The sequence below is a fragment of the Akebia trifoliata genome, chromosome 4, assembly GCF_017979445.1.
Source record: "Akebia trifoliata isolate Shusen 1 chromosome 4, ASM1797944v1, whole genome shotgun sequence".
Lineage (NCBI taxonomy): Eukaryota > Viridiplantae > Streptophyta > Magnoliopsida > Ranunculales > Lardizabalaceae > Akebia > Akebia trifoliata.
In genome coordinates this window covers 1,195,566-1,222,792 of record NC_141378.1, presented here as the reverse complement: position 1 = coordinate 1,222,792, position 27,227 = coordinate 1,195,566, and the positions used below count along the sequence as shown (strand labels likewise).

The 27,227-nt window shown below is 34.3% G+C and overlaps 3 protein-coding genes across 3 annotated transcripts; all 3 read right to left on the bottom strand.

Annotated features, from left to right (window-relative positions):
* Positions 1-10,787: 10,787 nt before the first annotated feature.
* Positions 10,788-12,729, bottom strand: LOC147402775 (germin-like protein subfamily 1 member 18). The gene is made up of 2 exons (XM_086437598.1): positions 12,590-12,729; positions 10,788-11,447 (listed from the first exon to the last, which is right to left on the bottom strand). The coding sequence occupies exons 1-2, from the start codon at positions 12,708-12,710 to the stop codon at positions 10,891-10,893; spliced, it is 678 nt and encodes a 225-aa protein (XP_086293724.1). The 5' UTR covers positions 12,711-12,729; the 3' UTR covers positions 10,788-10,890.
* Positions 12,730-19,710: 6,981 nt separating this feature from the next.
* LOC147402774 (germin-like protein subfamily 1 member 18) lies at positions 19,711-22,017 on the bottom strand. The gene is made up of 2 exons (XM_086438121.1): positions 21,857-22,017; positions 19,711-20,477 (listed from the first exon to the last, which is right to left on the bottom strand). Exons 1-2 carry the CDS (start codon positions 21,975-21,977, stop codon positions 19,921-19,923), a joined length of 678 nt encoding a protein of 225 aa, XP_086294247.1. The 5' UTR covers positions 21,978-22,017; the 3' UTR covers positions 19,711-19,920.
* A 2,804-nt stretch (positions 22,018-24,821) lies between these two features.
* On the bottom strand, positions 24,822-26,878 carry LOC147402773 (putative germin-like protein 2-1). The gene is made up of 2 exons (XM_086438120.1): positions 26,715-26,878; positions 24,822-25,522 (listed from the first exon to the last, which is right to left on the bottom strand). Exons 1-2 carry the CDS (start codon positions 26,833-26,835, stop codon positions 24,966-24,968), a joined length of 678 nt encoding a protein of 225 aa, XP_086294246.1. The 5' UTR covers positions 26,836-26,878; the 3' UTR covers positions 24,822-24,965.
* Positions 26,879-27,227: the final 349 nt, after the last annotated feature.

Here is a 27,227-nt window from a genome sequence, read left to right as displayed (position 1 = left end):
ATACGAAAGATCATCTCCAGCGACATCCACAGTAACAAAAGAAAAAAGTTCTTCACCATCTGAAAAAAGCTAAAGATGATGGTAGTAGTAATAATCTGAAAACTGATAAATATAGTGGCAGTAGTAGAAACACTATTTCAAAACAGCTAACGATGGTGGTAGTGGTAATACTAGTAGTAGTAGTAACACTAGCATTAAGGGTTGCGCCCCAGAGCCAAGAATTTAGCGTAAGTTTATCATTAATTTTTAAAATTTGCTTTAACAAAAAAATTTAAATATCAGAACTCTGCAAATCAGCAACACAGAAGTCTTGAAATTGATTCGGGTCGATGGCATGAATAATGACAAATTTATAAACACAAGCAGAGAAAATCAGAAAAATAAGAGACACCATTGTCATGTCTCCTTTACTTACTACTTCTTTTGTAAGTGTTCTGAGAGCTTATTACATATATATATATAGGGGGCGGTTCAAGGGTCATATGAGAAAACATATGAAAAAACTTTCGTTTTTCAAAATAAGAGTTAGAGGTTTTGGATTGAGCTAATTTTTTGCAAGGATGGTCACTATGATGAAAAGATCATCCTCACAAAAAATCAGCTCAATCAAAAACTTCTAAATCCATCAAAAGTGATTTACAAATTAGTGATAAAAATTGGTAAAAAATCGACGGTCCACATTCTAAATCACTTTTAATTGGGTTAGAAGTTTCAGATTGGGCTGATTTTTTTTTTTTTTTGGATGATCTTCCCATCATAGAGATCATCCTCACAAAAAATCAGTTCAATCCAAAATTTCTAACCCATATTTTAAAATTTTATTAAAAACGAAAGTTTTTACATATGTTTTCTCATATGGCCCTTGAACCTGACCCATATATATATATATGTGGGAAATGTTCAGCAACAAACATTTTGACAAAACATTTTTCAATACATGGGTTAGAGGTTTTGGAATGGGCTGATTTTTTGTGAGGATGATCTCTACGGTGAGGAGATCATCATCACCAAAAATCAGCCCATTCCAAAACTTCTAACCCCATCAAAAATAGTTTACAAAAAATGGACAGTCCACGATTTTTCAACTTGTAAACTGGGGTTAGAAGTTTTGGAATGGGCTGATTTTTGGTGAAGATGATCTCCTCACCGTAGAGATCATCCTCACAAAAAATCAGCCCATTCCAAAATCTATAACCCATGTTTTGAAAAATGTTTTACCAAAATGTTTGCCAAAATGTTTGTTGCTGAACGGGACCCCATATATATATATATATATATATAGATAGGGTCAGGTTCAAGGGCCATATGAGAAAACTTTCGTTTTTCAAAGTAAGGTTTAGAGGTTTTGGATTGAGCTGATTTTTTGCAAGGATGGTCACTATGATGAGAAGATCATCCTCACAAAAAATCAGCTCAATCAGAAACTTCTAAATCCATCAAAAGTGATTTACAAATTTGTGATAAAAATTGGTAAAAAATCGACGATCCACATTCTAAATCACTTTTAATGGGGTTAGAAGTTTCAGATTGGGCTGATTTTTTTTTGGATGATCTTTCCATCATAGAGATCATCCTCACAAAAAATCAGCTCAATCCAAAATTTCTAACCCATATTTTAAAATTTTATTTACCGTCGAAAGTTTTCTCATATGGCCCTTGAACCTGACTCATATATATATATATATATATATATATATATATATATATGGGTCCTGTTCCCCACCCTAAGCTTTACCCTACACTTTAACAAACGTGTTTTGTCTTACATGGATTAGAAGTTTTGGAATAGGCTGATTTTTGGTGAGGATGATCTCTATGGTGAGGAGATCATCCTCACTAAAAATCAGCCAATTCCAAAACTTCTAACCCCATCAAAAATGGTTTACAAAAAATGGACGGTCCACGATTTTTCAACTTGTAAACATGGGGCTAAAAATTTTGAAATGGGCTGATTTTTTGTGAGGATGATATTCTAATCATAAAGATCATCCTCACCAAAAATCAGCCCATTCCAAAACTTCTAACCCATGTAGGACAAAACATGTTTGTTAAAGTGTAGGGTAAAGCTTAGGGTGTTGAACATTTCCCTATATATATATATATGGGCGGTTCAAGGGTCATAAGTAAAAACATATGAAAAAATAATGGTTTTTCAAAATATGGGTTAGAGGTTTTGGATTGAACTGATTTTTTGCGAGGAAGGTCACTGTGATGAGAAGATCATCCTCACAAAAAATTAGCTCAATCAGAAACTTCTAAATCCATCAAAAGTGATTTACAAAATATTGTCAAAAATTAATAAGAAATCGACGGTCCACATTCTAAATCACTTTTAATGGGGTTGGAAGTTTCAGATTGGACTGATTTTTTTTTCCGGATGATCTTCCCATCATAGAGATCATCCTCACAAAAAATCAGCTCAATCCAAAACTTTTAACCTATATTTTGAAAATTTATTAATGTTATATTGTTTTTACATATGTTTTCTCATGTCCCTTGAACCTGACCCATATATATATAGGTCCCGTTCAGCACCCAACCATTTACCCAACAATTTGCCCAACATGTTTTGTCTTATATGGGTTAGAAGTTTTGGAATAGGCTGATTTTTGGTGAGGATGATCTCTATGGTGAGGAGATCATCCTCACCAAAAATCAGCCCATTCCAAAACTTCTAACTCCACAAATGGTTTACAAAAAATGGACGGTCCAAGATTTTTCAACTCGTAAACATGGGGTTAGAAGTTTTGGAATGGGCTGATTTTTGGTGAGGATGACCTTCTAACCGTTGAGATCATTTTCACAAAAAATCAGCCAATTCCAAAACTTCTAACCTATGTAGGACAAAACATGTTGGGTAAATGGTTGGGTGCTGAACATTTCCCATATATATATATATATATATATATATATATATATATATATATATATATATATATATATATATATATATATATATATATATATATATATATATATATATGCTTTTTTCACAGTGGGATTACGATGTGAAGGGTGTCGAGAAGTTGAAGTCAATTTCTTAACCTTCACCCTCTGAGGGGTTTGCTGAGATTGTAAGGACATCGACGACGGAACATAAGGTGGGGCGTGGCCTCCACAAAATTGTTCAAAACCATGCTTTTATACTATGTTATCTTCAACAGCTCTACGTAGGGATAAGGTAGACAGAACTATACATGGAGACTAAGGAGGTCATGGCCCCCACAAAAATTTCTTTTATGAGCACGCCATCACATCATTTTTGTCACCTTTGTGTCTTCGTTGGTGTCATTCCAACATTTTCCTTTAAAACATGTTTCGATACTGTGTTATCTTCTATAGTTCTACGTAAGGACAAGGTAGGCGGAACTATACACGAAGACTAAGCGGGCTGTGGCGCCCACAAAAATTTTAAAATATGTTTCGATACTGTGCTATCTTCTATAGTTCTACGTAAGGATAGGGTAAGTGGAACTGTACACGAGGACTAAGGGGGCCGTGGCCCCCACAAAAATTTTAAAATATGTTTCTATACTGTGTTATCTTCTACAGTTGTACGAACGGGCCTGAATTACCTGTAGATTACGGGTGCCATAATTTGGAGGGGAAGTGGATCCTATGTAGCACAAGGTTCCTGTAACAAGTGATTTTTTTTTTTCACAATAGCCCAATATCCGTTTAACATGTGGTGCGAATGAGAAAATATGGATGGTTAGTAAGGACAGAAGATTTTCGGTACACTCATTCTACCAATCCTTATGCAATAATGGAGATTCATTTTTCCCCCATGTTTCTATTTGGGGTCCAAAAGTGCCAAGTAAAGTTGTCTTTTCACATGGACAGCGATTTTAGGAAAGATTCAAATGGTGGATTTTTTGATGCGGCGTGGATGATGCGGGGCGAGTTGTTGTGTGCTATGTAGGGGTGCACATTGGATTGGATAAATCCGAGAACCGAACCAATCCGAAGCTTTTGGATTGGATTGGTTCGGATTAAATACACCCACGGTTCGGGTACGGTTTGAAAAAAAAAAATCCGGTTAATTCGGTTCGGTTCCGGATTAAGAATATAATAAACCGAACCAATCCGAAATCCGAACCGTAATATATATATATAATTATATATAATATATATAATGATTTAAAAAAAAAAATATTTTCTTAATTTCTCTTTCTCCTTCGCATCGAATTTGGGGAGTTCTGTAAATCGAGAACGAGAACCCTAGCCGCTGTCTTCGCCGGTCGTCTCCCTCGTTCCACCTCGTCGGAAAATATAGAAGACTCTCTCGAAACATCGCCGCTGTCTCCTTCGCTCAACTCGTCGGAAAACACAGAGATCTCACACAGAGATCTCTCTCTTTCGCTCGTAAAACCTCGCCGCCGTTCTCGGTCATCTCCCTCCGTTACCTCACCTCGTCGGAAAACACAGAGGTAACTCTCTCTCTCTCTCTCTCTCTCTCTCTCTTATTGCCGTTATTCTCACTCGTTTCGAAGGTTCTATCCTTCGCTCGGATTCTCTGTGTGAAATTCAAACACAAAAATTTCTGATATATTCGAACAAACACAGTCAAGGAAAAATCTAAAAATAGACAAACAGAAGCAAATGGTATAGTAATGTAAGTTAAAAATTATGTTCTTAGGAAAGAAAAAAAAGAAAAAAACTCACTTTAATGGCATTCTTGGCTGAAAGCGTAATTATAAATTTATAATCGTTGCCTCCAATCTCCCCCACCAAAAACAGAGCCATTTCAAGTTTCTTGGCACACTCTGTAACATTGGTAAATAAGTAATTATGCCCAAAATTGGCCTAATAATAGGTATGATAGAGTGGATATAATAAGGTTTTGTTTTATTTTATTTTGTTGGCCTATTGTTTCCTCTAATATGAAGAGTACATAGTTAGCTAAATCACCTGATTTAGTGCTGTAGATAGTCTTGAGATGAGTCTTGAACCAATCAAGTTGGATAGAAAGGGAACTGTTGGTCACTTGCATTTGAATATTGTGGTTTCCAAAGAAGGAATAATCAATTGCCGTGGCTCCAGCGACTGCAAAGTTCACACCATGATCGAACGATGCTTCATCATCCAAGTAAGGGTTAAGGAAGGGGAGACCAAGGGCATTAGCTGTAAAAAGCATCAAATTTATACATAATAGAAACTTATAATTAGCCTCAAAACAATAGATCTAGTGATGCAAAATATATGAAATAAACAAGAAACAATCAAGAAACACGAGATTTACCCAAGAAATCGATCATAAGTAGTCCATTAGAACATCGACCGGTTGATTTGTTGAAAAAGGTCTCACAATATGGAAGATTAGTAATGAACCAAAGGGCTCCGCCTTCATTTTCACGAATTAGATTACCTACATCGGATATCGAGTCCCCAAACTGATAAATTGATCTGTAAGAGAGACTCTTGTGTTGAGCAAGACATTAATTGTTTGTTTGTTTTTGCTTAAATACAAGAAAACGAAAAGAATAGTGTGGTTTTTACTAATCACCTAACGTCACCTTAAACAGATGACAAGAATGCCTATCCCTACATGCAATTTGAATGAAATTTTAGACTGCTGAGATATGGAAAATAGATTAGTTTGCTGAAATAAAATTTTATCCTGTCCTTCATGGAATGTTACTTATGTATCCTTCCTATGAGTTACATTCATGTCACAGGTATAAAGGTAAATTCATCAAATTGTTCAAATTATAAAATTTTAAAAAAATTACGAAAACGAGTATACGTGTGAATTAGGGGACCTCATAACCACTTTATAGTCTACAATTGGAGTGGTTTTAACTTTTTTTCTCTATTCTTAATAATTGATTGCTTCTTAGTTATATTTGTTAACTATTTTTTTTTATTTTTTCTTTTTCATAAATAGAAATAAATACACCAAAATCATGAGATACTAACATCAAAGTACTAACTCTTTGAATGTAATGCTTTATATAATTGCTTTAATGTTATGTTAGACTAAGGATTTATTATTTTTATTAGATGTCAAGTATTGGAGAAGCGGACGTTCCAACTTCTAGTATTGAACCAATTGTTGCTCAAAATTCGACAATTGGTAGTGGTAGTGGCACTGCAACCTCAAAAGTAGATGTAAGTCCTACTCGAAAGAAACCTCGTAGGCCACAATCTGATGTTTGGGAACATTTTGTCAAAATAAAAATTGATAAAGGAGGAAAGGCAGAAAGGGCTAAATGCAATTATTGTGGTACAGATTATGGGTATTCAAGTGCTAACGGGACTACCACATTAAGAAAACATTTGAGTAAATGTTCCAAGTATCTATACAATAATGACAAAAGACAAAAACTTTTATCATTCCAAAAAGTAGGACAAGAAGGAGATAGTAATCTTACCGCTTGGAAATTTGATCAAGAGTTGTGTAGAGATGCCTTGACTAGGATGATTATTGTTGATGAATTGCCTTTCAAGATTGTTGAACGTGAAGGATTTCGATTCTTTTTAAGTGTGTTGCAGCCTAAATTTCAATTAGTATCTCGCACCACGGTGGCAAGAGATTGTTTACAATTGTATGCAGCTGAGAAGAAGAAGTTGAAGAACTTGTTGAATAGTTCTGTGCATAGAGTTTCCCTCACAACAGATTTGTGGACTTCCTTACAAAATATCTCTTATATGTGTCTTACTGCGCATTTTATAGATAAAGATTGGAAATTACATAAAAGGATAATTAACTTTTGTGTAGTTACGAGTCATAAAGGCGAGGAAATTGGTAAAATGATCGAGTTATGTTTGCTTCAATGGGGTATAGAAAATGTGTGCACTATTACGGTTGATAATGCAAGTTCTAACGATGTTGCCGTGGGATACATGAAGAGAAAGCTAAATAAAAGACATGGTTGCATTTTAGATGGCGAGTTCTTGCATATGAGGTGTTGTGCGCATATATTGAATTTGATTGTGAAGGATGGGATGAATGATGTGCATGATTCAATTGTTAAAATTCGTGGTGTTGTAAAATACGTTAGAAGTTCCCCTGCAAGAGCTCAACAATTCAAGAAGTGCGTTGACCAAGAAAGAATCACGTGTAAGAGTTCTTTGGTTCTTGATGTTTCAACTAGGTGGAATTCAACATACCTTATGTTGGAAACTGCAGTAAAGTTTCAAAAAGCATTTGAACGATTGGAAGAACAAGAACCACAGTTTAGTAATGAACTCAAAGATGGGCTTCCCACCGAAGAAGATTGGAATTATGCTCGGGTATTAGCTAAGTTTTTGCAAACTTTTTACGAGGCTTCTAAACGCATGTCAGGCTCATTGTATGTAACTGCTAATACGTATTTTCATGAAGTTTGTGCTATTGAAAGCACTATTTCTGATTGGTCTAGAAGCCTTGATCCTTGCTTGAGTTCCATGTCAATAAAGATGAAGGAAAAATTTGATAAATACTGGGGGAACATTGATAAAGTAAACTTGATGTTGTTGGTTGCAGTGGTGTTAGATCCTTGTTACAAGTTGAGGTATGTCAAATTTTGTTACTCAAATCTTTATACACCCACGAAGGTTGATGGCTTGGTTAAGAAGGTAAGAGAAACAATGAATCAAATTTTTGAACAATATCAACTTCTTGATTCAACTTCAGTTGCTTCTTCATCTGGTTTTACTCAGAATTCAAAAGAGATGGATCTTGATCGACCAATTAGTGAAGTTAGTGTGCAAAGAAAGTATCTCCAATCTGAGTTTCTAAGACAAATGGAAGAAGAAGAAAATGTGGAATGCAAATCGGAAGTGGATAAATATTTGGAAGAAAGAGTGGAAAAGCAAGACTTGAATTTTGAAATTTTGAATTGGTGGAAAATGAATTCTTTCAAATATCCCATACTTTCTAAGGTGGCACGAGATTTATTATCCATTCCTGTTTCCACTGTTGCTTCTGAGAGTGCTTTTAGCACTGGAGGTCGTATACTAGATCAATTTCGAAGCTCCCTAACTCCAAAATTAGTGGAATGCTTAATTTGTGGACAAGATTGGTTACGTGCTTCACCTCTTCCAATTGATGTTGAAGAGAGGCTAGAAGAACTTGAAGAAGTTGAGTCAGGTAACCTTTTATTTTTGTTATTTTGTCATTTTACACATTTATAAAATTATAATTATTCTATTTAATGAAAATTCATTTCATTTTTTTTACAGTCATTATAGATGATGAAATCTTTCCATCTGTTTAGTGATTAGTTGATTTTCAAATGCCTCTTCACTTGCGATTATAGGTAAATTACTTTTCTAAAATTATAGTAATGAAGTAAATTGCTTTTTAAATACATATTTAATAATGAATTAATGATGATGTTTATTTTTCTATTTTTAGGTCTTATGGATTGGAGCATGAAAGAAGACATGGAATGGACTCACTTGATTTTAGTTATAATTTCTATTTTGTATTGACTTGTATTATATAAGACATATGTTCATGGGTATATTTATTTTTGTGAGTGAGACATTTGTTTTGTTTGATGAATGATTTTTATTTGAATTTATTTTTGGAATTCAAGTTGGATTGGCATAAACATGAATTGTGGTTAAGTATTTATTCACTTATTCATTTTCTATTGTTTATTTGCTTGATTTCTATATTATTTTCATATTATATTTGTTTTTGTTATGCCTTTTGATTAAAATCATTGATGATTGTGAATTTATTTATTTATTTAATGTTTTTACTTTATGATATTTAATATTAATTAGCATAAATGTATAATTGTGTTCTTTATGTTGTTGTAGATTGATATATTTTCTTGATTAATGATAGATTCGACTTTAAATAAACAACAAGCAACAAGCAACAAGCAACAAGCAACAAGCAACATTTGATTTTAAGCATGCATTTGATCTTCGATCATCCCTTACAAGGTAAGTGTTTAATGATTTTTATTTTCTAATTGTTTTCATGATTTTTATTTTTAATGTGTTAAAAATAATAAGTATTTTGGATTGATTCATGATTTTTATTACTATTAGATTAGTTCATTATTTTTTAATGATTTTTATTATTATTGAAAATATTAAGTATGAGAACCGAGAACCGATCCGAACCAATCCGAACCAAGATTGGATTGGATTGGATCGGTTCTATAGGGTAATTGGATTGGTTCGGTTCCAAAGTTGTAGAACCGATCATGTTTGGTTCGGTTCCAATTTTGCCAAAATCCGAACCAATCCGAACCATGTGCACCCCTAGTGCTATGTATGGAAAATAGAGAATCATTGAACCACCTTCTAATCCACTACAAGTTTTCACATGATATTTGGGCTCACTTTTTTAGGTTATATGGAATTTCAACATGCTTGCCGTAATCAGTCAAGGATGTTTTCATTGGTTGGTCGTCAATTGGTTACTCATTTAGCAGCTCAAAGAGGATGTTGTGGAATATTACACCTTTCGCAATTTGTTGGGGAGTATGGTTTGAAAGGAATATACGTATTTTCGAGGGGAAATAGAAAGATTGTTCAGATACGATTATGTCTATCTTAGGTCTTATCTTTTGTTAGTCTAAAGTATATAAGGAGTTTAAGAGACTGTTTTTTAATGATTTTTTGTATAGGTGGGATGGAATTTGATGTTCTATGCGTGAATAATTCCTTTTATAAAGCTTCACCAAGTTGATCAACTCGACCAACTTGATTTTTGTTTCATGAATACAATACTATTTATAAATATAAAAAAAACATGTGGCGCAAATCACATCAGCAATGGAGAGAAAGTTTCTCTCTCATGCCCACACCGCCTCTCCCCCACAAATTTATCTTTTTAAGATTTCAAATCTTAAAAAAGATCGTTGACTCAACATTGATTATCACATTCACAAGCCCACAACAAACCCTATTAAATTTCATGAGAAGTTAAACAAATTATTTTCCCTAAGTAATCCAAGGTGTTGAAAATGAATGGGTACCACACATCTAAATTTAAAAATAAAATTCAACGGTGAAAACTAACTCTCTTTCTTTTTATAATATTTTTTTTTTGACAATAATAACAAGCATTATAATATTAACATTTTTGTCATGTAGGGAGTATGAGCAAGTCTTGTAATCGAGTCCATAATCATTCCACACCCTGTGATACCCCTCCAGTAGAATCACCTATAACTGACTGTACATTTTACGTATAAATGCAGAACTGCTCATCAACAATACATGCTGCATAAATAGATGTTTATTATTCTTGTATTTATGGATTGTGAGGCATTCAGCTTTGAATTTCAGACCGTGTAAATAAAAAATCCAACGCTCAAGTTCTATACGTATCTCCATAACACATATCTCGTAGTACTTATCTCAACAGTTTGATTTTGTATTTAAACAGTTGGCATCATGTGTTTTTTTCATGAGTCATTCTTCACGTAAGAGTCACCTGGTCCTGATCAGTTGCCTAATATTGTATAAGTTATCTAATTTTGGGCAAGATTTCTTTATGGAGTCCATGAATTTCCTGATCAGTTGCCTAATATTGTATAAGTGATCTAATTTTGGGCAAGATTTCTTTGTGGAATCCATGAATTTGTGGGACAAGACTTCCATGCCTGCCAATATCAGATTATCATGTTGAGTTGCAATATGAAATACCATATATACCGAGAGAGAGAGAGAGAGATATGTTTCAAGAAACAACCAAGTATTTTGCAAAAATTACTGAACCAACCATGTTTATTTCAATATTTATGAAAGATCATCCCTAGCGACATCCATAGTAACAATAGAAAACAAGTTTTTCACCAACTAAAAACTGAAAGATAATGGTAGTAGTAGTAGTACTACTACTAGTACTAGTACTGGAACTAGTAGTAACAAACTTAACAATCTGAAAACAGCTAACCATGGTGGTAGTAACACTACTAGTAGGTAGTAACAATAACATTAAGGGTTGCCTCCCAGGGACAAGAATTTAGCTTGTAGTTCATCAACTACCTTCTCTGCTAGCATGAAAGCTCTAGCCAGAATGTAACCTGGCACTGAAGGGTTAGCACCGAAGATTGCATTGGCGATTGTGAGCACACCTGGATTCTGGCTATTTAAGGCAGCGAAGGCAAGCGCTGGTCCCTTCCCAACATTTTGTTGAAAATGTACAAGTCCACGTGGGAATACGAACACATCACCCACCTCGAGGGTTGTACTGTAGAGAGTGTTGTTTGGGTTGGTGGTGATGAATCCAGCGAGGAGCTTTCCATGGATCACGACGAGGACCTCGCTTGCCCGAGGGTGAACGTGGGGACGATTTTGCCCACCAGGTGCAATGTCTATCCGGACCATGGAAATTCCCAGCGAGTTGAGACCTGGGAACACGTCCGCAAATGCAGTTGTGACCAAACTCGCGACTTCGTTGTTAGTGTTTCCGGGTTGGCGGAGCCCCCTATAGACAAAGTCGGTTGATTTTACTTTCCTTGGGTCTTTGCACACGAAACCGTTCACAAAAACTGAACCAATAGAGTCAGAAATGATTTTAGATACTAGAAAAAAATATGAAGATAATAGACCTTAACAATTAATTAAGGTCTCTACGATTGCATAGAGAAATCGTTTTCTTATGAATAATCTATTTTCCAAAACGGTTTTGAGAAAATGATTTTTTTCCTGAATAGAATAATCATATACTTTTAAATTGAGTTTTCCAAACTAATTTTCAATGCTTAAGTCGGCTCAGTATCAATGTCCATCGAGGCAATGACTCATGAGGCAACACTGGCAAGTTGATGAAAATATATCAAAATTATTAATCATTGAAAATCATTTGAACACCTTAGTATTGGATTCATATTTATTCATTTTTTTTTTCTCTAAAAAATAATTAAAGGGACCGAATGGTGGTTGCTGGCCAACCTTGAAAAATAACTTCTCTTTTTTGTAACCTCTATTTTAAATAGGGTTAGCAACAGATCGGCTCAGTATTGGATCAATACCAGTCAAACACCAATCCAAAAAAATTTCAACATGTACCCAATCTAATTCGAACACATACCTTATTTTCAAATGATAAATGTTCAAAAAGAATAAAACATTTTATCTATATGTATTCATATGAAATTAAGAATAATAAAATAATTATTAAAATATGTTTGGATCGGATTGGGGTAGATCCAAATCCAATCCAAAATTGTTTCTGATCTAAGATTCCAATCCAAATCTGATCCGAAAATTTTATTTTCGATCGGATCTGTTTAGACCAGTTCGGACATCAGGTATATTTTGGATCATTACCAACCCTAATTTTAGATTTACTAATTGCACTTAATTTCTTAAACTATTTAACAAACACTAATTTTCGTGAGCATAGTTGAAGAAGGATAACAAAACACAAAAAACAAATAAATGCAATATTTTTATTTTGAATGCAACTATCCAAGTGAAGTGCAAAGGGAAGATATTAAGTAATGGGGGGCATTTGGGTGGTGTGCAACTAGGTTGTCCCAAAATATAAATGTTAAAATACCACTGAAAATTAAAAGGAATGCATGCCAAACTTGGATTCGACTTGGCAAGTTTTCCATTAAGTATTGTCCATGTTTCGGGCTAACTCATTGAGTTTTAAAACTTTGCTATAACAAAAGAATTTAAGTACCCTGACTCTGATAATCAGCAACACAGAAGTCTTGAAGTGGGTCGGGATCGGAGGCATGAATAAAAACAAAGTTACAAACACAAGCAAAGAAAATCAGAAAAACAAGAGACGCCATGTTCATGCCTACTTTACTCACTACTTGTCTTGTAAGTGCTCTAAGAGGTGACACGTATATATAGTCTCTTTTTCATGGTGGGACTACAATCATTGTTTTCTAAACAGGATCACAGTTCAACCGGTAATTTTAATTTTATTGGTTCGGGTTTAAGGGCACCGTCATAATTTGAAGAACCGGCATTTTTTTCAAAACTGATGGTTAAACTACTAAAACCATCTTTATTTAAGGACAGATTTTAATAAATAAATTCCATTAAAAGAAGAAAAAATAATAATAATAAGTTCAAGAATTCAATTTTAAATTTTAGTTAACTGAAATCTAGAAAATAAATATAGAAATATATTAAAATTAAAACTCTAAAAATCGAATAAATCTTAAAAAATATAGAAATTAATTATTTTATATTTATATTGATTTTTCTATTATCAAATAAATATAGAAACAAGCATTAAATTTTAAATTTACAAAATTATTTTATAACTTTCGATTAATTTAGCAAGTGAGCAAAATTATTTTGTCGAGAGAGGTGGAATTCAATTTCTTAACCTTCAGCCACAGGGGCGGTAAGGACGGTGCCGTGGACCCCACAATTTTTTTCAAAAACGTGCTTTAATACCGTGTTACCTTCTACAACTCCATGTAAGGACAGAGACGGCGGGACTAGGTGTAGGAAAAGGGGAAGGCCGTGGCCCCAACTAAACTTTAAAAAAATTCGCTTTTATTCTGTGTTATCTTCAACCGCTCTATGACAAGGTGGGCGTGCCCCCTCAAAATTTTACAAACATTTGCTTTATCCTGTGTATCTTTTACAGTTCTAGGTAAGGACAATGGCGCAAGTGGCAAGTTTTTAACACGATTCGATAACAAGACGAAATTAGTGAGTTGGGGTCAAAGGCTAAATGTTAAAATATGATATAAAATTAATTAATTATTTAAAAACTTTGAAATAACTTTTTAAAGTATTTATAAAAAATTTGATCCTAATCATTGTAAGTCTAATAATAAATTGGCACTTTTAACTTGTAAATCGAAAAAACTCACCGACATTGCATGCGTAAAGAGTCATAGATTTTTTTGCCATGGTATACACAACTGCACATCTCACAAACATGTGCAATTGTGTATCGTGAGGCAAAAAATCTACGATTCTTTGCACATGTCAAGTCAATGAGTTTTTTTTGTTATCCTGTCAAGTTGAGTTGGAAAATCATTACACCATAAGATATTGGGAATTCAGTAGCTAGTTATTATTAACGACATGGATTTGACTCATCACTTACTGATTTTTCACTTATATCCACGAGATTCTTATTTTTGTCTTTCCATTTTTAGTTTCTTATTGTCTTTATGTTGCCAAGAATCAATAATTTTTGTTTTGTGTTTATCAATGCTTTTCCAGTTTCAGCATCCTATGAAGAGCAATGCCCTAAATTGCAAGCAAGAACGTACAAATAAAAGATACTTCAAATTGTAAGTGAGAACCTATCAATAAGAGTTCTAAGTTTTAATGATTGATCCTTGGTTAAGGCAAGTTACCATGTTGTGCCCCATTGTTTGTATCCTTGTGCATTTACCATTAATTAGACATTCCATTTCATACTGTTATTCCTTGAACATTCAAGTGGATTTAAACTGGGTCAATGAATTTTGAAATAACTTGGTATTGAAATTCATTAGGAGTATTTTATTGAGACGATTTTGAAAACTCAATCATAATCGAATTAAAATAAATAAATAATAAAGTGTAGGAAATAAAAAATAAAAAAATGATTTTTTAGATGAAAATCCTATTTTCTTGACATGCAAGTAAGCAACCTAATGAACTGAGGCAGGTTATTGTATAAATGATATGGTTCCCCATGCGGGTTCAAGAAACTGTGAAGTAGTATTCTTTTAGGAGAAATGAGGAGGATAACTTGTATTCTTATGATATTGAACTCCAACTAATGAGGAAGGCTGAGATCAAGAAGGAATGGGCTCCATCAAATGGCTACTATGTACCTCACTTCAACACCCTTGTTTCATGGAACAGTCAAAGAGATTAAAGGCTAGTACCTGTTTAATATTTATTTATCTTTTTCCTTCTTGGCATAAGGACATAGGGATGATTATTTGTATTAAATTGCACCTCCTTTTACCTTTCATTGTTCCTATAATTTTGGATTCTTCTCATTAGCTTAATGTTTTGGAATAATAAGGAAAGAATGATCTTGTTATTCATTTACCAATGCATCAATGGATGGTTTAAGATTTTATGGGTCGCTAACATGCCTGATCAAGATGAGATTTTAGACCTTGGTGGAAAATTGCAATAAGTTCTAAATTGTATTATTTCTTCTTCTTATAAGTTCAATTGTATTCTTTCTTATTTTCTTTTTCTTGCAATAAGTTCAGAATTGTTTTCTGTCATTTTTTTGACCTCTGTCTCTTCTTTGACCTCGCACCGACTGACTTATCTCTGGAGGAAGTTGAACTGGCTCCCCTGGGCAGAATCCACTAGAAGGGTCTGTCATGTGGTACTCATTGTTCTAGTCCTGCTTCAATGTGAATCTTATTAAGGGTAACTGGATCTTATTAAGGACATCGTTCAAAAATAATACGGGTGTACTATAAATAAAAATGTAAAACCAACATTATTTACAAATTATCAAATCAGTCTCATCTTCAGCATGTTCGGGTAGCATAAGGAAAGACATCATCGTCTCTCTTCTGGGATCCAGGTGACGCTTAATATGTATTTCTCCACATATTTCATACCGTTTACAATTTTGATAACATCATCTAGTCGTGAACTAATAAGTTGCTGGAGAAGTGACCATCTCAATTCCAATTTCAATGCCAATTATACCATTTCAACTTAAAAATTCTAGAGTGATTTACTTGTCCTGAACACCTGATCAACTCCTCATTTTTGGGTGCTTATTGCATGTACACAAAAAATAAATAAGAAACAGGTAGAAACCCAGTATTTATTTTGAGGGCTCAATCTCATAATTGGTAGGTACCCAGTACTTATTTTGAGGGTTCAAAGTTTTTTATTGTGTTTTAGTAGTGTCTCAATTTAAGTTAATTTTATTTTATGGATAAGCTGGATTTGAACCCTCGACCTCAAAGTTGCCTTGCCACATGACTGTAGCGGATAAACTTCTAGGAACTTGGAAAAAAAAATTCAAAAAACAAAGTTATTTTTCACTATTGAATTTCAATTTTAGATTTAGTAGTTAGTTTAGTCACGGTACATTTTTAACACCTTGCATCAAGTCCACAAAAAAAATCGATTTCTTACATCTCAATTTTTCGATGAAATGGGCTGTTGTGTTGGACTGCCAATTTTGTAATCCATGTGGGCCCAGTGACCCTTAATAGGATTTGAAATCTTACTAAACTAATTAGTCAGACTATTCAGCGACAATAGATCACATTACAATGTAGTGGAAACAATTGATTATACCCACAGGAATGAAAATAATTACTTGAATATTTTCAATTTCATCCATTACCTCAATCTTTTTCGTAAAATAAAAAAGTCTGGATGATGGAGTTACGAATCAATAGAATAAAAAAGGGCTATAAAATTTTACATATGATTATTTTGCCCCCTTTAGATATTTATAAGAAAAATCAAACCACAAATGTAGGGGTGATGGTCATGTTAAATGGGTAGCTAAGTCTTAGCCCATCTTGGCATATAATTCCATGACAAGTTTGGACCAATAATTGAAGATAATCACAGTTCCACATTGTGCCGCCCCTCTTTACTAGGCCCAAATCCCATTGGGAAACAGTGCCCATTAGGAAACATCGGCCCTTGACACTCCAAAGTCCAAACCACATACACGGCTGCGAGCCCAGGAGTATCGACCCCATAGCTAGGCCATATTTGACACAGCATTGCTTTTAAGTAAAGTGCTTCTATGAAGTCACTTTTTTCTTGATCACTTCCATAAGAATTGTAAACAATTGTTGGAAGTACATTCTGGGGTCTACGAATGTTTCAAGAAGCTATGAGATTTTTAATGAAATCAACTTAAAAGCAGCTTCCAGTGTTGAGTATATGTAAAGAGGGAAGATTAGATGAGAGAGAACCTTAATTAAAACCTATGAGAGAAATTTTGACTCTAACCCAGAAAATGAGATTTTTTTTCTTCCCAAAATCTTGTAATTTTTATTGATGTGGTTCTTACAAAAGCATATGTGCAGGAAGTAGATCAAGACAACTTCAATTTATGGATTTTTTTTCTTTTTGACTACTAATTCTTTCCAAGACTCCATATATAAATCTAATGCCCTCCAAAAATGATGTTTCACTTCCAAGGATACATTTGATGGGTAGTACATAGGCACAGAATGAGATATAGATAAAAAACATACATATGTCGGTTGCGATAAAAGATAAGAGAGTATCTCTTCCCATCTAACTACAACGGTTGAGACAATGGGTGATGGGTATTCACTATGCTTGGTAAGCTTTGGTAGAATCTTATCATAATGCCCGAGTTTTTGTTACCCTTGTGTCTCTCTTTGTGTCACCCCAGCACAACTTTTTTTTTTAACTCAACCCGACCGACAGGGTGACTCGCTAATTAACTGACGTGTACCTTGCAATACAAGAACGGTAGATTTTTTTCCTTTCACATACACAACTGGCTCGTAAAATATGTGCAGTTGTGTATCCCGAGGCAAAATCTACTGGTTCTTATACCTGTCACGTCAGTGAATTTTTCAATTAGGTTGTTAAGTTGAGTTAAGAAATCAGCATTATTTTTTATTTTATTTTTTTACTTTCATCGCTTCCTCTCTTTTTACCGCTTTCGAGTTCTCTTTGGCTGTTAACTTCCCACTTGTTTCCAAGAAAGATGTTTCAAGAAACAACCAGTATTTTGCAAAAATTACTGAACTAATCATTTTTATTTAAATAATAATTAAAGATCATCCCTAGCGACATCCACAGTAACAAAAGAAAAAGTTCTTCACCATCTGGAAACAGCTAAAGATGGTGGTAGTAGCAATAATCTGAAAACTGCTAAAGATGGTGGTAGTAGTAGTAGAAACACTAGGATTATGGGTTCTTCACCATCTGAAAACAGCTAACGATGGTGGTAATAGTAACACTAGCATTACGGGTTGCCCCCCAGAGCCAAGAACTTTCCATAAGTTTATCATTAATTTTAAAACTTTGCTGTAACAAAAGAATTTAAATAATGGACTCTGCAAATCAGCAACACAGAAGTCTTGAAGTGGATCGGTGGCATGAACAAAAACAAAGTTATAAACACAAGCAGAGAAATCAGAAAAACAAGAGACACCATTGTCATGTCCTTTTTTTTTTTTTTTTGATAAGTAGCATTTTATTCATAAAAACAGAGCTAAGCCTGTCGAGATGACCAGCCTTGCAGCACCTTACAAAAAGAAAACTCTACTCGTGAGAGATACAATGAATCCCATTCCAATTGTAAATAAAATCCTCCAAAAACAGCCCCTACATTCCTTATATACTTTGGACCAACAAAGCATAAGACCCAAAATGAATATAATTGTATATGTGCCATATTTAAGTTTTCCTTAAAAAATACGGTTATTTCTCTCTAGCCACACCCCCCAACATATTGCGAATGGAGTAATGCTCCACAGCAGCCTCCTTGTGCCACCTAAGGAATATCCAATCGCCGATCAACAGGTGAAAAGATCCCATATTGTTTTAGGTAAGCAAGTTAAGATTCCATACAATGGAAAGGGTGTCCAGAGAAGTTGATGTCAATTTCTTAACCTTCACCCACGGGTTAGCTGAGATTGTAAGGACAGCGGTGGCGGAACACTAGGGGGGCGTGGCCCCCACAAAATTGTTCAAAAATATACTTTTATACTGTGTTATCTTCTACAGCTCTACATAAGGATAGGGTAGGCGGAACTGTACACGAAGACTATGGGGCCGTGACCCCCCCCCCCCCCCCCCCACCACAAAAATTTTAAAATATGTTTCAATAATGTGTTACGTTCTACAGGTCTACGTAGGGGTGCTGAACTACCTGTAGATTATGGGTGCCATAATTTGGAGGGGAAGCGGATCTATATAACACACAAGGTTCCTGCAACAAGCGATTCTTTTTCTCACAATAGCCCAACAGCCATTTGACATGTGGCACGAATCACATCAGTAATGGAGAGAAAGTTTCCCTCACATGCCCACACCACCTCTGCCCACAAATTTATATTTTAAGATTTCAAATCTTAAAAAAGATTGTTGCCCACATTGATTATCACATTCACAAGCCCACAACAAGCCCTTTTGGATTTCATGAAAAGCTAAAAGGAAATTATTATCCCTACTTGATCGTAGGTGTTGAAAATGAATGGCTACTGTTCATTCAAATTTAAAAATAAAATTCAATCATTATAATATTAACATTTTTGTCATGTAGGGAGTATGAGCAAGTCTTGTAATTGAGTCCATAATCATTCGACACCCTGTGATACCCCTCCAGTAGAATCACCTATAACTGATTGTACATTTTACTTATAGATGCAGAGCTGCTCATCTACAATACATGGTGCATAAATAGATGCTTATTTGTTAATTCCTTTGAAACTACCCTTGTTTTCTGTGTGTATGTTCGTATTTAAGGATTGGTGAGGCGTTCAGCTTTGAAATTTCAGACCATGCAAATAAAAAATATAACGCTCAAGTTCTATACATATCTCCATAACACATATAACACATATCTCGTAGATACTTATTTCAACAGTTTGATTTTGTATTTAAACAGTTGGGATCATGTGTTTTTTCCATTAGTCATTCTTCACGTAAGAGTCACGTGGTCCTGATCCGTTGCTTAATATTGTATAAGTGATCTAATTTTGGGCAAGATTTCTTTATGGACTCCATGAATTTGTGGGACAAGACTTGCATGCCTGCCAATATCAGATTATTATGTTGAGTTGCAATATAAAATACCATATGTACCGAGAGAGATGTTTCAAGAAACAACCAAGCATTTTGCAAAAATTACTGAACCAACCATGTTTATTTCAATATTTATGAAAGATCATCCCTAGCAACATTCACAGTAACAATAGAAAACAAGTTTTTCACCATTTGAAAACAGAAAGATGGTGGTAGTAGTACTAGTATTAGTACTAGTAGTAACAAACTTAACAATCTGAAAACAGCAAACCATGGTGGTAGTAATACTACAAGTAGGTAGTAAAAATAACATTAAGGGTTGCCTCCCAGGGCCAAGAATCTAGCTTGTAGTTCATCAACTACCTTCTCTGCTAACATGAAAGCTCTAGCCAGAATGTAACCTGGCATTGAAGGGTTTGCACCGAAGATTGCATTGGCTTCGGTGAGCACACCTGGAGTCTGGCTATTTAAGGCAGCGAAGGCAAGCGCTGGTCCCTTCCCGACATTTTGTTGAAAATGTACAAGTCCACGTGGGAATACGAACACATCACCCACCTCGAGTGTTGTACTATAGAGAGTGTTGTTTGGGTTAGTGGTGATGAATCCAACGAGCAGCCTGCCTTGGATCACAACGAGGACCTCACTGGCACGAGGGTGATGGTGGGGTCGGTTTTGCCCACCAGGTGCAATGTCAATTCGGACAATGGAAATTCCCTGCGTGTTGAGACCTGGGAACACATCCACAAATGCGGTTGTGACTATACCCGAGACTGAGTTGTTAGTGTTTCCGGGTTTGCGGAGCCCCCGGTAGACAAAGTCGGCTGATTTTACTTTCCTTGGGTCTTTGCACGCCAAACCGTTCACAAAAACTGAACATAGAGGCAGAAATGATTTTAGATATTAGAAAAAAAAAATCTGAAGATGATAAACCTCAACGATTTAATTAAGGTCCCTATGATCGCATAGAGAAATCGTTTTCTTATGAAAAATCTATTTTCCAAAATGGTTTTGAGAAAATGATTTTTTCCTGAATCGAATAATCATATACTTTTAAATTCAGTTTTCCAAACTGATTTTCAATGCTTTAAGTCGGCTCAGTATCGATGTCCATCGAGGCAATGATTCATGAGGCAATACTGACAAGTCCATGAAAATATATCAAAATTATTAATCATTGAAAATCATTTGAACACCTTAGTATTAGATTCACATTTATTCATTTTTTTTTCTCTAAAAAATAATTAAAGGGACCGATTAGTTGCACATCACTAGTAGCTGGTTGCAGACCAACCTTGAAAAATACCTCTCTTTTTTGTAACCTCTATTTTAGATAGGGTTGGCAATGGATGGGTTCGGTATTGAATCAATACCACTCCAACACCAATCCAAAAAAATTTCAACATGTACCCGATCCGATCTGAACATATGCCATATTTTCAAATGATAAATGTTTAACAAATTTAAAAAAATTTAAAGTCATATAAAATTTTAAAAAAAATTATTTCCAACTACAAATATAGTGGGAAACCAAAAAAGACAAAAACATTTTATCTATCTGCAATCATAGGAAATTAAGAATTATAAAATAATTATTAAAATATGTTTGGATCTGATTGGGGTAGATCCGAATCCGATCCAAAATTGTTTTGGATCTATGATTCAAATCCGAATCTGATCCGAAATTGTTTTGGATCTAAGGATAATAATAAATTGACTCCCCTCCCTTTGACAAATTCCCCTCAAACCCTCCCCACGTGGTTATGCTTAAAACCATTGATTTTTTCTTGGGATACACAACTGTACATATTTTTAGGGATGTGCAGTTGTTTATCCCGAGAAAATAAAGTTATGGTTTTTTGTACAGTCACGTGGGGAGATTGGAGGGGTTGGTTAGAGGGGGAGTTAAAAAATCACGACTCGTTTCTTAAACCATTGAACCAACACTAATTTACATGAGCATAGTTGACGAAGGATAACAAAAGACAAAAAATAAAGAAACGCAATAGTTTTATTTTGAATTCAACTATATAAATGGAGTGCAAAGGGAATATAAGAAGTAACGGGGCACATTTGGGTGGTGTGCAACTAGTTGGTCCCAAAATATAAATGTTGAATAACCACTGAAAATTAAAACGAATGCATGCCAGATCTTGGATTCAACTCAGCAAGTTTTCCATTAAGTATTGTACATGTTTCGGGCTAACTCATGGAGTTTTAAAACTTTGCTATAACAAAAGAATTTAAATACCATTGCTCTGATAATCAGCAACACAGAAGTCTTGAAGTGGGTCGGGATCGGAGGCATGAACAAAGAAGAAGTTACAAACACAAGCAGATAAAATCAGAAAAACAAAAGACGCCATGTTCATGCCTACTTTACTCACTACTTGTCTTGTAAGTGCTCTAAGAGGTGATACATATATATTTATATATAGGCTTCTTTCATTGTTGGGATTACAATCAGTGTTTTTAAGACGGGACCACAGTTTGACCGGTAATTTTTATTTTATTCGTTCGATTCTAAGAGAAGCGTCATAATTTGAAGAACCGGCATTTTTTTCAAAACCGATGGTTAAACTATGAAAATCATGTTTACTTAAGGACCGGTTTAAATAAATTAATTCCATTAAAAAAAAAAAAAATAGGTTCAATGAGAATCCAATTTTAAACTTTAATTAATTGAAATCTTAGAAAATCTGAAAATTTGTTCTTATCAAATAAATATAGAAATATATTAAAATTAAAACTTTAAAAATTGAATAAAATTTTAAAAAATATATAAAAATTAATTATTTTATATTTATATTGATTTTTCTATTATCAAATAAATATAAAAGCACACATTAAATTTTAAATTTTAAATTTTAAATTTACAAATTTATTTTCTAACTTTCGATTTAATTTAACAATTGAGCAAAATTTCGGTTTGATTAACGGTCCGGTTTTTAAAACATTGATTACAAAGGGTGTCAAGAGAAGGGGGGGGATGTCAATTTCTTAACCCACTGGGGTGGCAAGGACAGTGCCGTGCCCCCACAATTTTTTTAAAAATCATACTTTAATATTGTGGTGCCTTCTAGACCTCTACGTAAGGACAGAGACGGCGGCACTAAATGTAGGAAAAGGGTGGGGGGGGCCGGGCCCCAACAAAACTTTAAAAAAATTCTCTTTTATTCTGTATTATCATCTACCGCTCTACGACAAGGGGGGCGTGGCCCCCACAAAATTTTTCAAAAATATGCTTTATTCTGTTTATCTTTTATGGCTCTAGGTAAGGACAATGGCGTAAGTGGCAATCTTTTAACACGATTCAAAAACAAGACGAAATTAGTGAGTTGGCATGAATGCCTAAATGTTAAAATATGATATGAAATTAATTAATTATTTAAGAACTTTGAAATAACTTTTTAAAGTATTTATAAAAGAAATTTGATCATGATTATTGTAAGACCAATGATAAATTGATATTTTTAACTTGGGTAACTCAAAAACCCACCGACATTGTATGTGCAAAGAATCATAGATTTTTTGCCATGGTATACACAAATTGCATGTCCCACACCTTAAAATATTGGAAGTTCAATAGTTGATCATTATTAAAGATGTGGATTTGGCACATCTCTTACTCATTTTTCACTTATATCCACGAGATTCTTATTTTTTATCTTTCCATTTTTAGTTTCTTATTGTTTTTATGTTTCAAAGAATCAATTATTTTTGTTTTGAGTTCATCAATGTTTTTTTGGTTTCATCATCCTATGAAGAGCAATGCCCTAAATTGAGAACAAGAACGCATTAGTAAGAGATACTTCAAATTGTAAGTGAGGACCTATCAATAAGAGTTCTGAGTTTTACTGATTGATCTTTGGTTAAGGCAAGTTACCATGTTGTGCCCCATTGTTTGCATCCTTGTGCATTTACCATTAATTAAACATTCCATTCCATTCCATACTGTTATTCCTTGAACATTTGATAAATTGAAATAAATATTATTTGTACATCATAGTTTTCATGTTTGGTAGGTAAATTAACACCTTAGATGGTAAAAAAGTCATCTCTTGCCCTGAAGATTGATTATTACGAGTCATACTTAATTAGCATTCAGGTGTCTACTGCAAATGAAACTTGTCTCAAACTACTTATAATGGTCAAGTTATTAATGTAAGATGGATTAAAAAAAGGGGAGGATTCTAGTTATAATCCAAAAAATTATTTGTATATTATATTTTACAGAAGCATGAAATCATTCGATTAAAATGAATTGTTATTTTGACTAAACGGTTTTGAACTCATTCAAAATTCCAATTTGAATAGACTAATACAATATATTTTCCACATTCCTAGAGTGCATCTATGTTTCAGTTTTATTTTATTTTATTTACAATGACAACAATAATGGTTGAATTTTTTATCATTCAGTGGTCAAAAATATTTTTTTTTTATCATTTTTAGTGCTGATCATGGGCTTCTCTTTTTTACATATATGTAAGCATTAATTAAAGAGTCGCCATCCAAATTTCCTATCCTATAACAACATTAGGTGTCTACATGACAAATTTTTATTGGAGTTCAAACACGTCAGGCTGCATCCACGGCTTGATTATGAGTCCTAGGTGTTCTAAACTCCAACAAAAAAACGTCATATAGATACCTTACCTTTATTACAGGAATGTGACACCATTATGGATCCTATCTCTTAATTAAATGAATTCTTGAATGATCCTTACTTTTAACCATTCTATTAATACACACCTTTTTTAGGTTCCATCTAATCTAATGGTCCATGGTGGTCCATCTATTAGTTAATATTGTACAGGTGATCTAATGTTTAGCTAGAATTTGATTTCTTGGTGGACTCTATGAATTTGTGAGACATGGCTTGCTTGCATGCCTGCCTATATCAGATTAATAGGAATATTTGTGAAAACATGATCAACTTTTGATGAATTTACGATTCCGGCTCACTGTTCATTTTAATTACAAAAATGTGAATGATAAAGAATTTAGAGGTTTTAAAGTGGTTGTTTCACAGGTTGAAAGTGTCTATCTCGCTGGTTTTGGTAATTAAAATGAACTGTGAGCCGGAATCATAAATTCGTCCAATTCAGCTCATGAAATGGTAATTCAACCCCCCCCCCCCCCCCTCTCTCTAAAAGAGAGAGAGAGAGAGAGAGATGGTTATTTCAAGAAACAACCAAAGTATTTTGCAAAAATTATAGAACCAGTCATGTTTATTTATTTACAAAATATCATCCCTAGTAACATCCACAGTAACAGTAGAAAGCAATTTATTCACCATCTGAAAACAGCTATAGATGGTGGTGGTAGTAGTAGTAGTAGTGGTAGTAACAATAACATTAAGCGTACTCCCTCAGGGCCAAGAATTTAGCTTGAAGTTCATCTACTAGCTTCTCTGATATCATGAAAGCTCTAGCCAGAATGAAATCTGGTATCGATGGGTCCGCACCAAAGATTGCATTGGCAATGGTGAGCACACCTGGGTTCTGGCTATTTAAGGAAGCGATGGCAAGGGCCCGTCCCTCCCCAACATTCTGTTGAAAATGTACAAGCCCTCGTGGGAATATGAACACGTCGCCCATCTCAAGGGTTGTACTGAAGAGAGTGTTGTTTGGGTTAGTGGTGACAAATCCAACGAGTAGCCTACCATGGATCACAATGAGGATCTCGGTGGCCCGAGGGTGAACGTGGGGCGGGTTTTGCCCACCAGGTGCAAAGTCGATCCGGACTATGGAAATTCCCTGCGTATTTATACCTGGGAACTGGGTCACAAATGCGGGTGTGACGGCAGACCCGACTGCGTTGTTAGTGTCTCCAGGTTGGCGGAGCCCCGTGAAGAGGAAATCAGATGAATTTACTTGCCTTGGATCTTTGCACACGAAACCGTTCACAAAAACTGAACCAATAGATGCAGAAATGATTTTAGATATATATTAGGTATAGATATATTGGGCATGTTTGGCACCTTACTATTTATCATAAGTTTTGCCCTAATGGTTTACAAAAAATGGACAGTCCACAATTCTTCAACTTGTAAACATGGAGTTAGAAGTTTCGGAAAAAGATCATCCTCACCAACAATCAACCCATTCCAAAACTTCTAACCCATGTAGGACAAAACACATAGGGCAAATAGTAAAGTGCTAAACATTTTCCATATATATATATATAAAGATAGTAGACCTTGAAATTTTAATTAAGGTCTGTATGATTGCATAGAGAAATCCCTTTTAGAAAAATCAAATTTTCAAAAATGGTCTTCAGAAAATGAATTTCCTAGCAAGATGTTTGCTGGTATTTGATAGCATATATGAAAAAGTTGGAGAGCTCGGTAATAGTCATAGTGTGATATTAGCATTTTCTCGCCATGACAACAAAATATTTTCCCATGGAAAAATACTTTTTTTGAGAAAATATTTTATTATGAATCAAATTAACATATACTTGTAAATGGACTTTTCCACACCAATTTTTCCATGCTTTAACTCAACTCAGTATTGACGTCTTTGGAGGCAATGATTCATGTCAACACTACCAAGTCCATGAAAATATGTCAAAATTTCTAATTATTGAAAATCATTTTAATACCTCAGTATTAGATTCATATTTATTTACCTTTTTCTCTCAAAAATAAAAATGTTGAAATACTATCACTGAAAATCGAGAGGAATACCAAATTCAGACTCGACTTGGCAAGCTTTCCATCAAGAATCGACCAAGTTTCAAGGTAACTCGTCGAGTTTTAAAACTTTTTTATAAATTACAAACTCATGGGGAAAAAAAAAACAAAGAGAAGGTGAATTACCATTTCATGAGCTGAAAATGAGTTATTTACTATTCTGGCTCACTGTTCAATTTAATTACCAAAAAGTGAACAATCTCCTTAATTTTCGTTAAAAAATTCAGAATGAAGTGACAATTTTGTAGGTTTAAAATGAAATAGTCACTTTAAAAACCTCCGAATTTGTTATCGTTCTCGTTTTGGTAATTAAAATGAACAGCGAGCCTGAGTCGTAAATTCGTCAAAAGTTGATCACTTTTTTGTAAATATCTCAGAAAGAAAAATAGAAACAAAAGAATTTAAATACCAGGAGACTGCAAATCAGCAACACAGAAGTCTTGAAGTGGGTCGGGGTCGTTAGCATGAACAAAGACAAAGTTACAAACACAAGCAAAGAAAATCAGAAAACCAAGAGACGCCATGCTCATGCCTTCTTTTACTCACTAATTGTTGTCTGGTAACTGATCTGAGAGGTAATACACATATATAGGGGTTTTTTTTTTCATATAAATTTACGTATAAAAATATATTCTTCTAAATAAAGAAAAACGAAAGATTGTTACAAAGAAAATTTTAAGTCTCAAGCTTGCCAACTCATGTTGTATTAATAGTAGGATTACTATGTAAAGGGTGTCAAGAGGGGTGGATTTCAATTTCTTAAACTTCCTCAATGGGTAGCGCCAACTACCATTAACTCTTTTGCTTTGTTTAGTTTTTCTTAAATTTTTTCTTATTTTTATGATCTTCTTGCGATACTATATGTTTTATCTAATATGCATGTATACATACCAGGCATTATGGCATATGCAAATGTTTTAAA

What these genes read in the sequence shown, in the direction of transcription:
- LOC147402775 (XM_086437598.1), bottom strand. Translation starts at nt 12,710, where the DNA reads ATGAACATGGCGTCTCTTGTTTTTCTGATTTTCTTTGCTTGTGTTTGT. An exon ending in TGCTGATTATCAGAGTCAGG is followed by an intron (nt 11,448 to 12,589) that starts GTACTTAAATTC and finishes CTATTGGTTCAG; the next exon opens with TTTTTGTGAACGGTTTCGTG.
- LOC147402774 (XM_086438121.1), bottom strand. Translation starts at nt 21,977, where the DNA reads ATGAACATGGCGTCTTTTGTTTTTCTGATTTTATCTGCTTGTGTTTGT. An exon ending in TGCTGATTATCAGAGCAATG is followed by an intron (nt 20,478 to 21,856) that starts GTATTTAAATTC and finishes CTCTATGTTCAG; the next exon opens with TTTTTGTGAACGGTTTGGCG.
- LOC147402773 (XM_086438120.1), bottom strand. Translation starts at nt 26,835, where the DNA reads ATGAGCATGGCGTCTCTTGGTTTTCTGATTTTCTTTGCTTGTGTTTGT. An exon ending in TGCTGATTTGCAGTCTCCTG is followed by an intron (nt 25,523 to 26,714) that starts GTATTTAAATTC and finishes CTATTGGTTCAG; the next exon opens with TTTTTGTGAACGGTTTCGTG.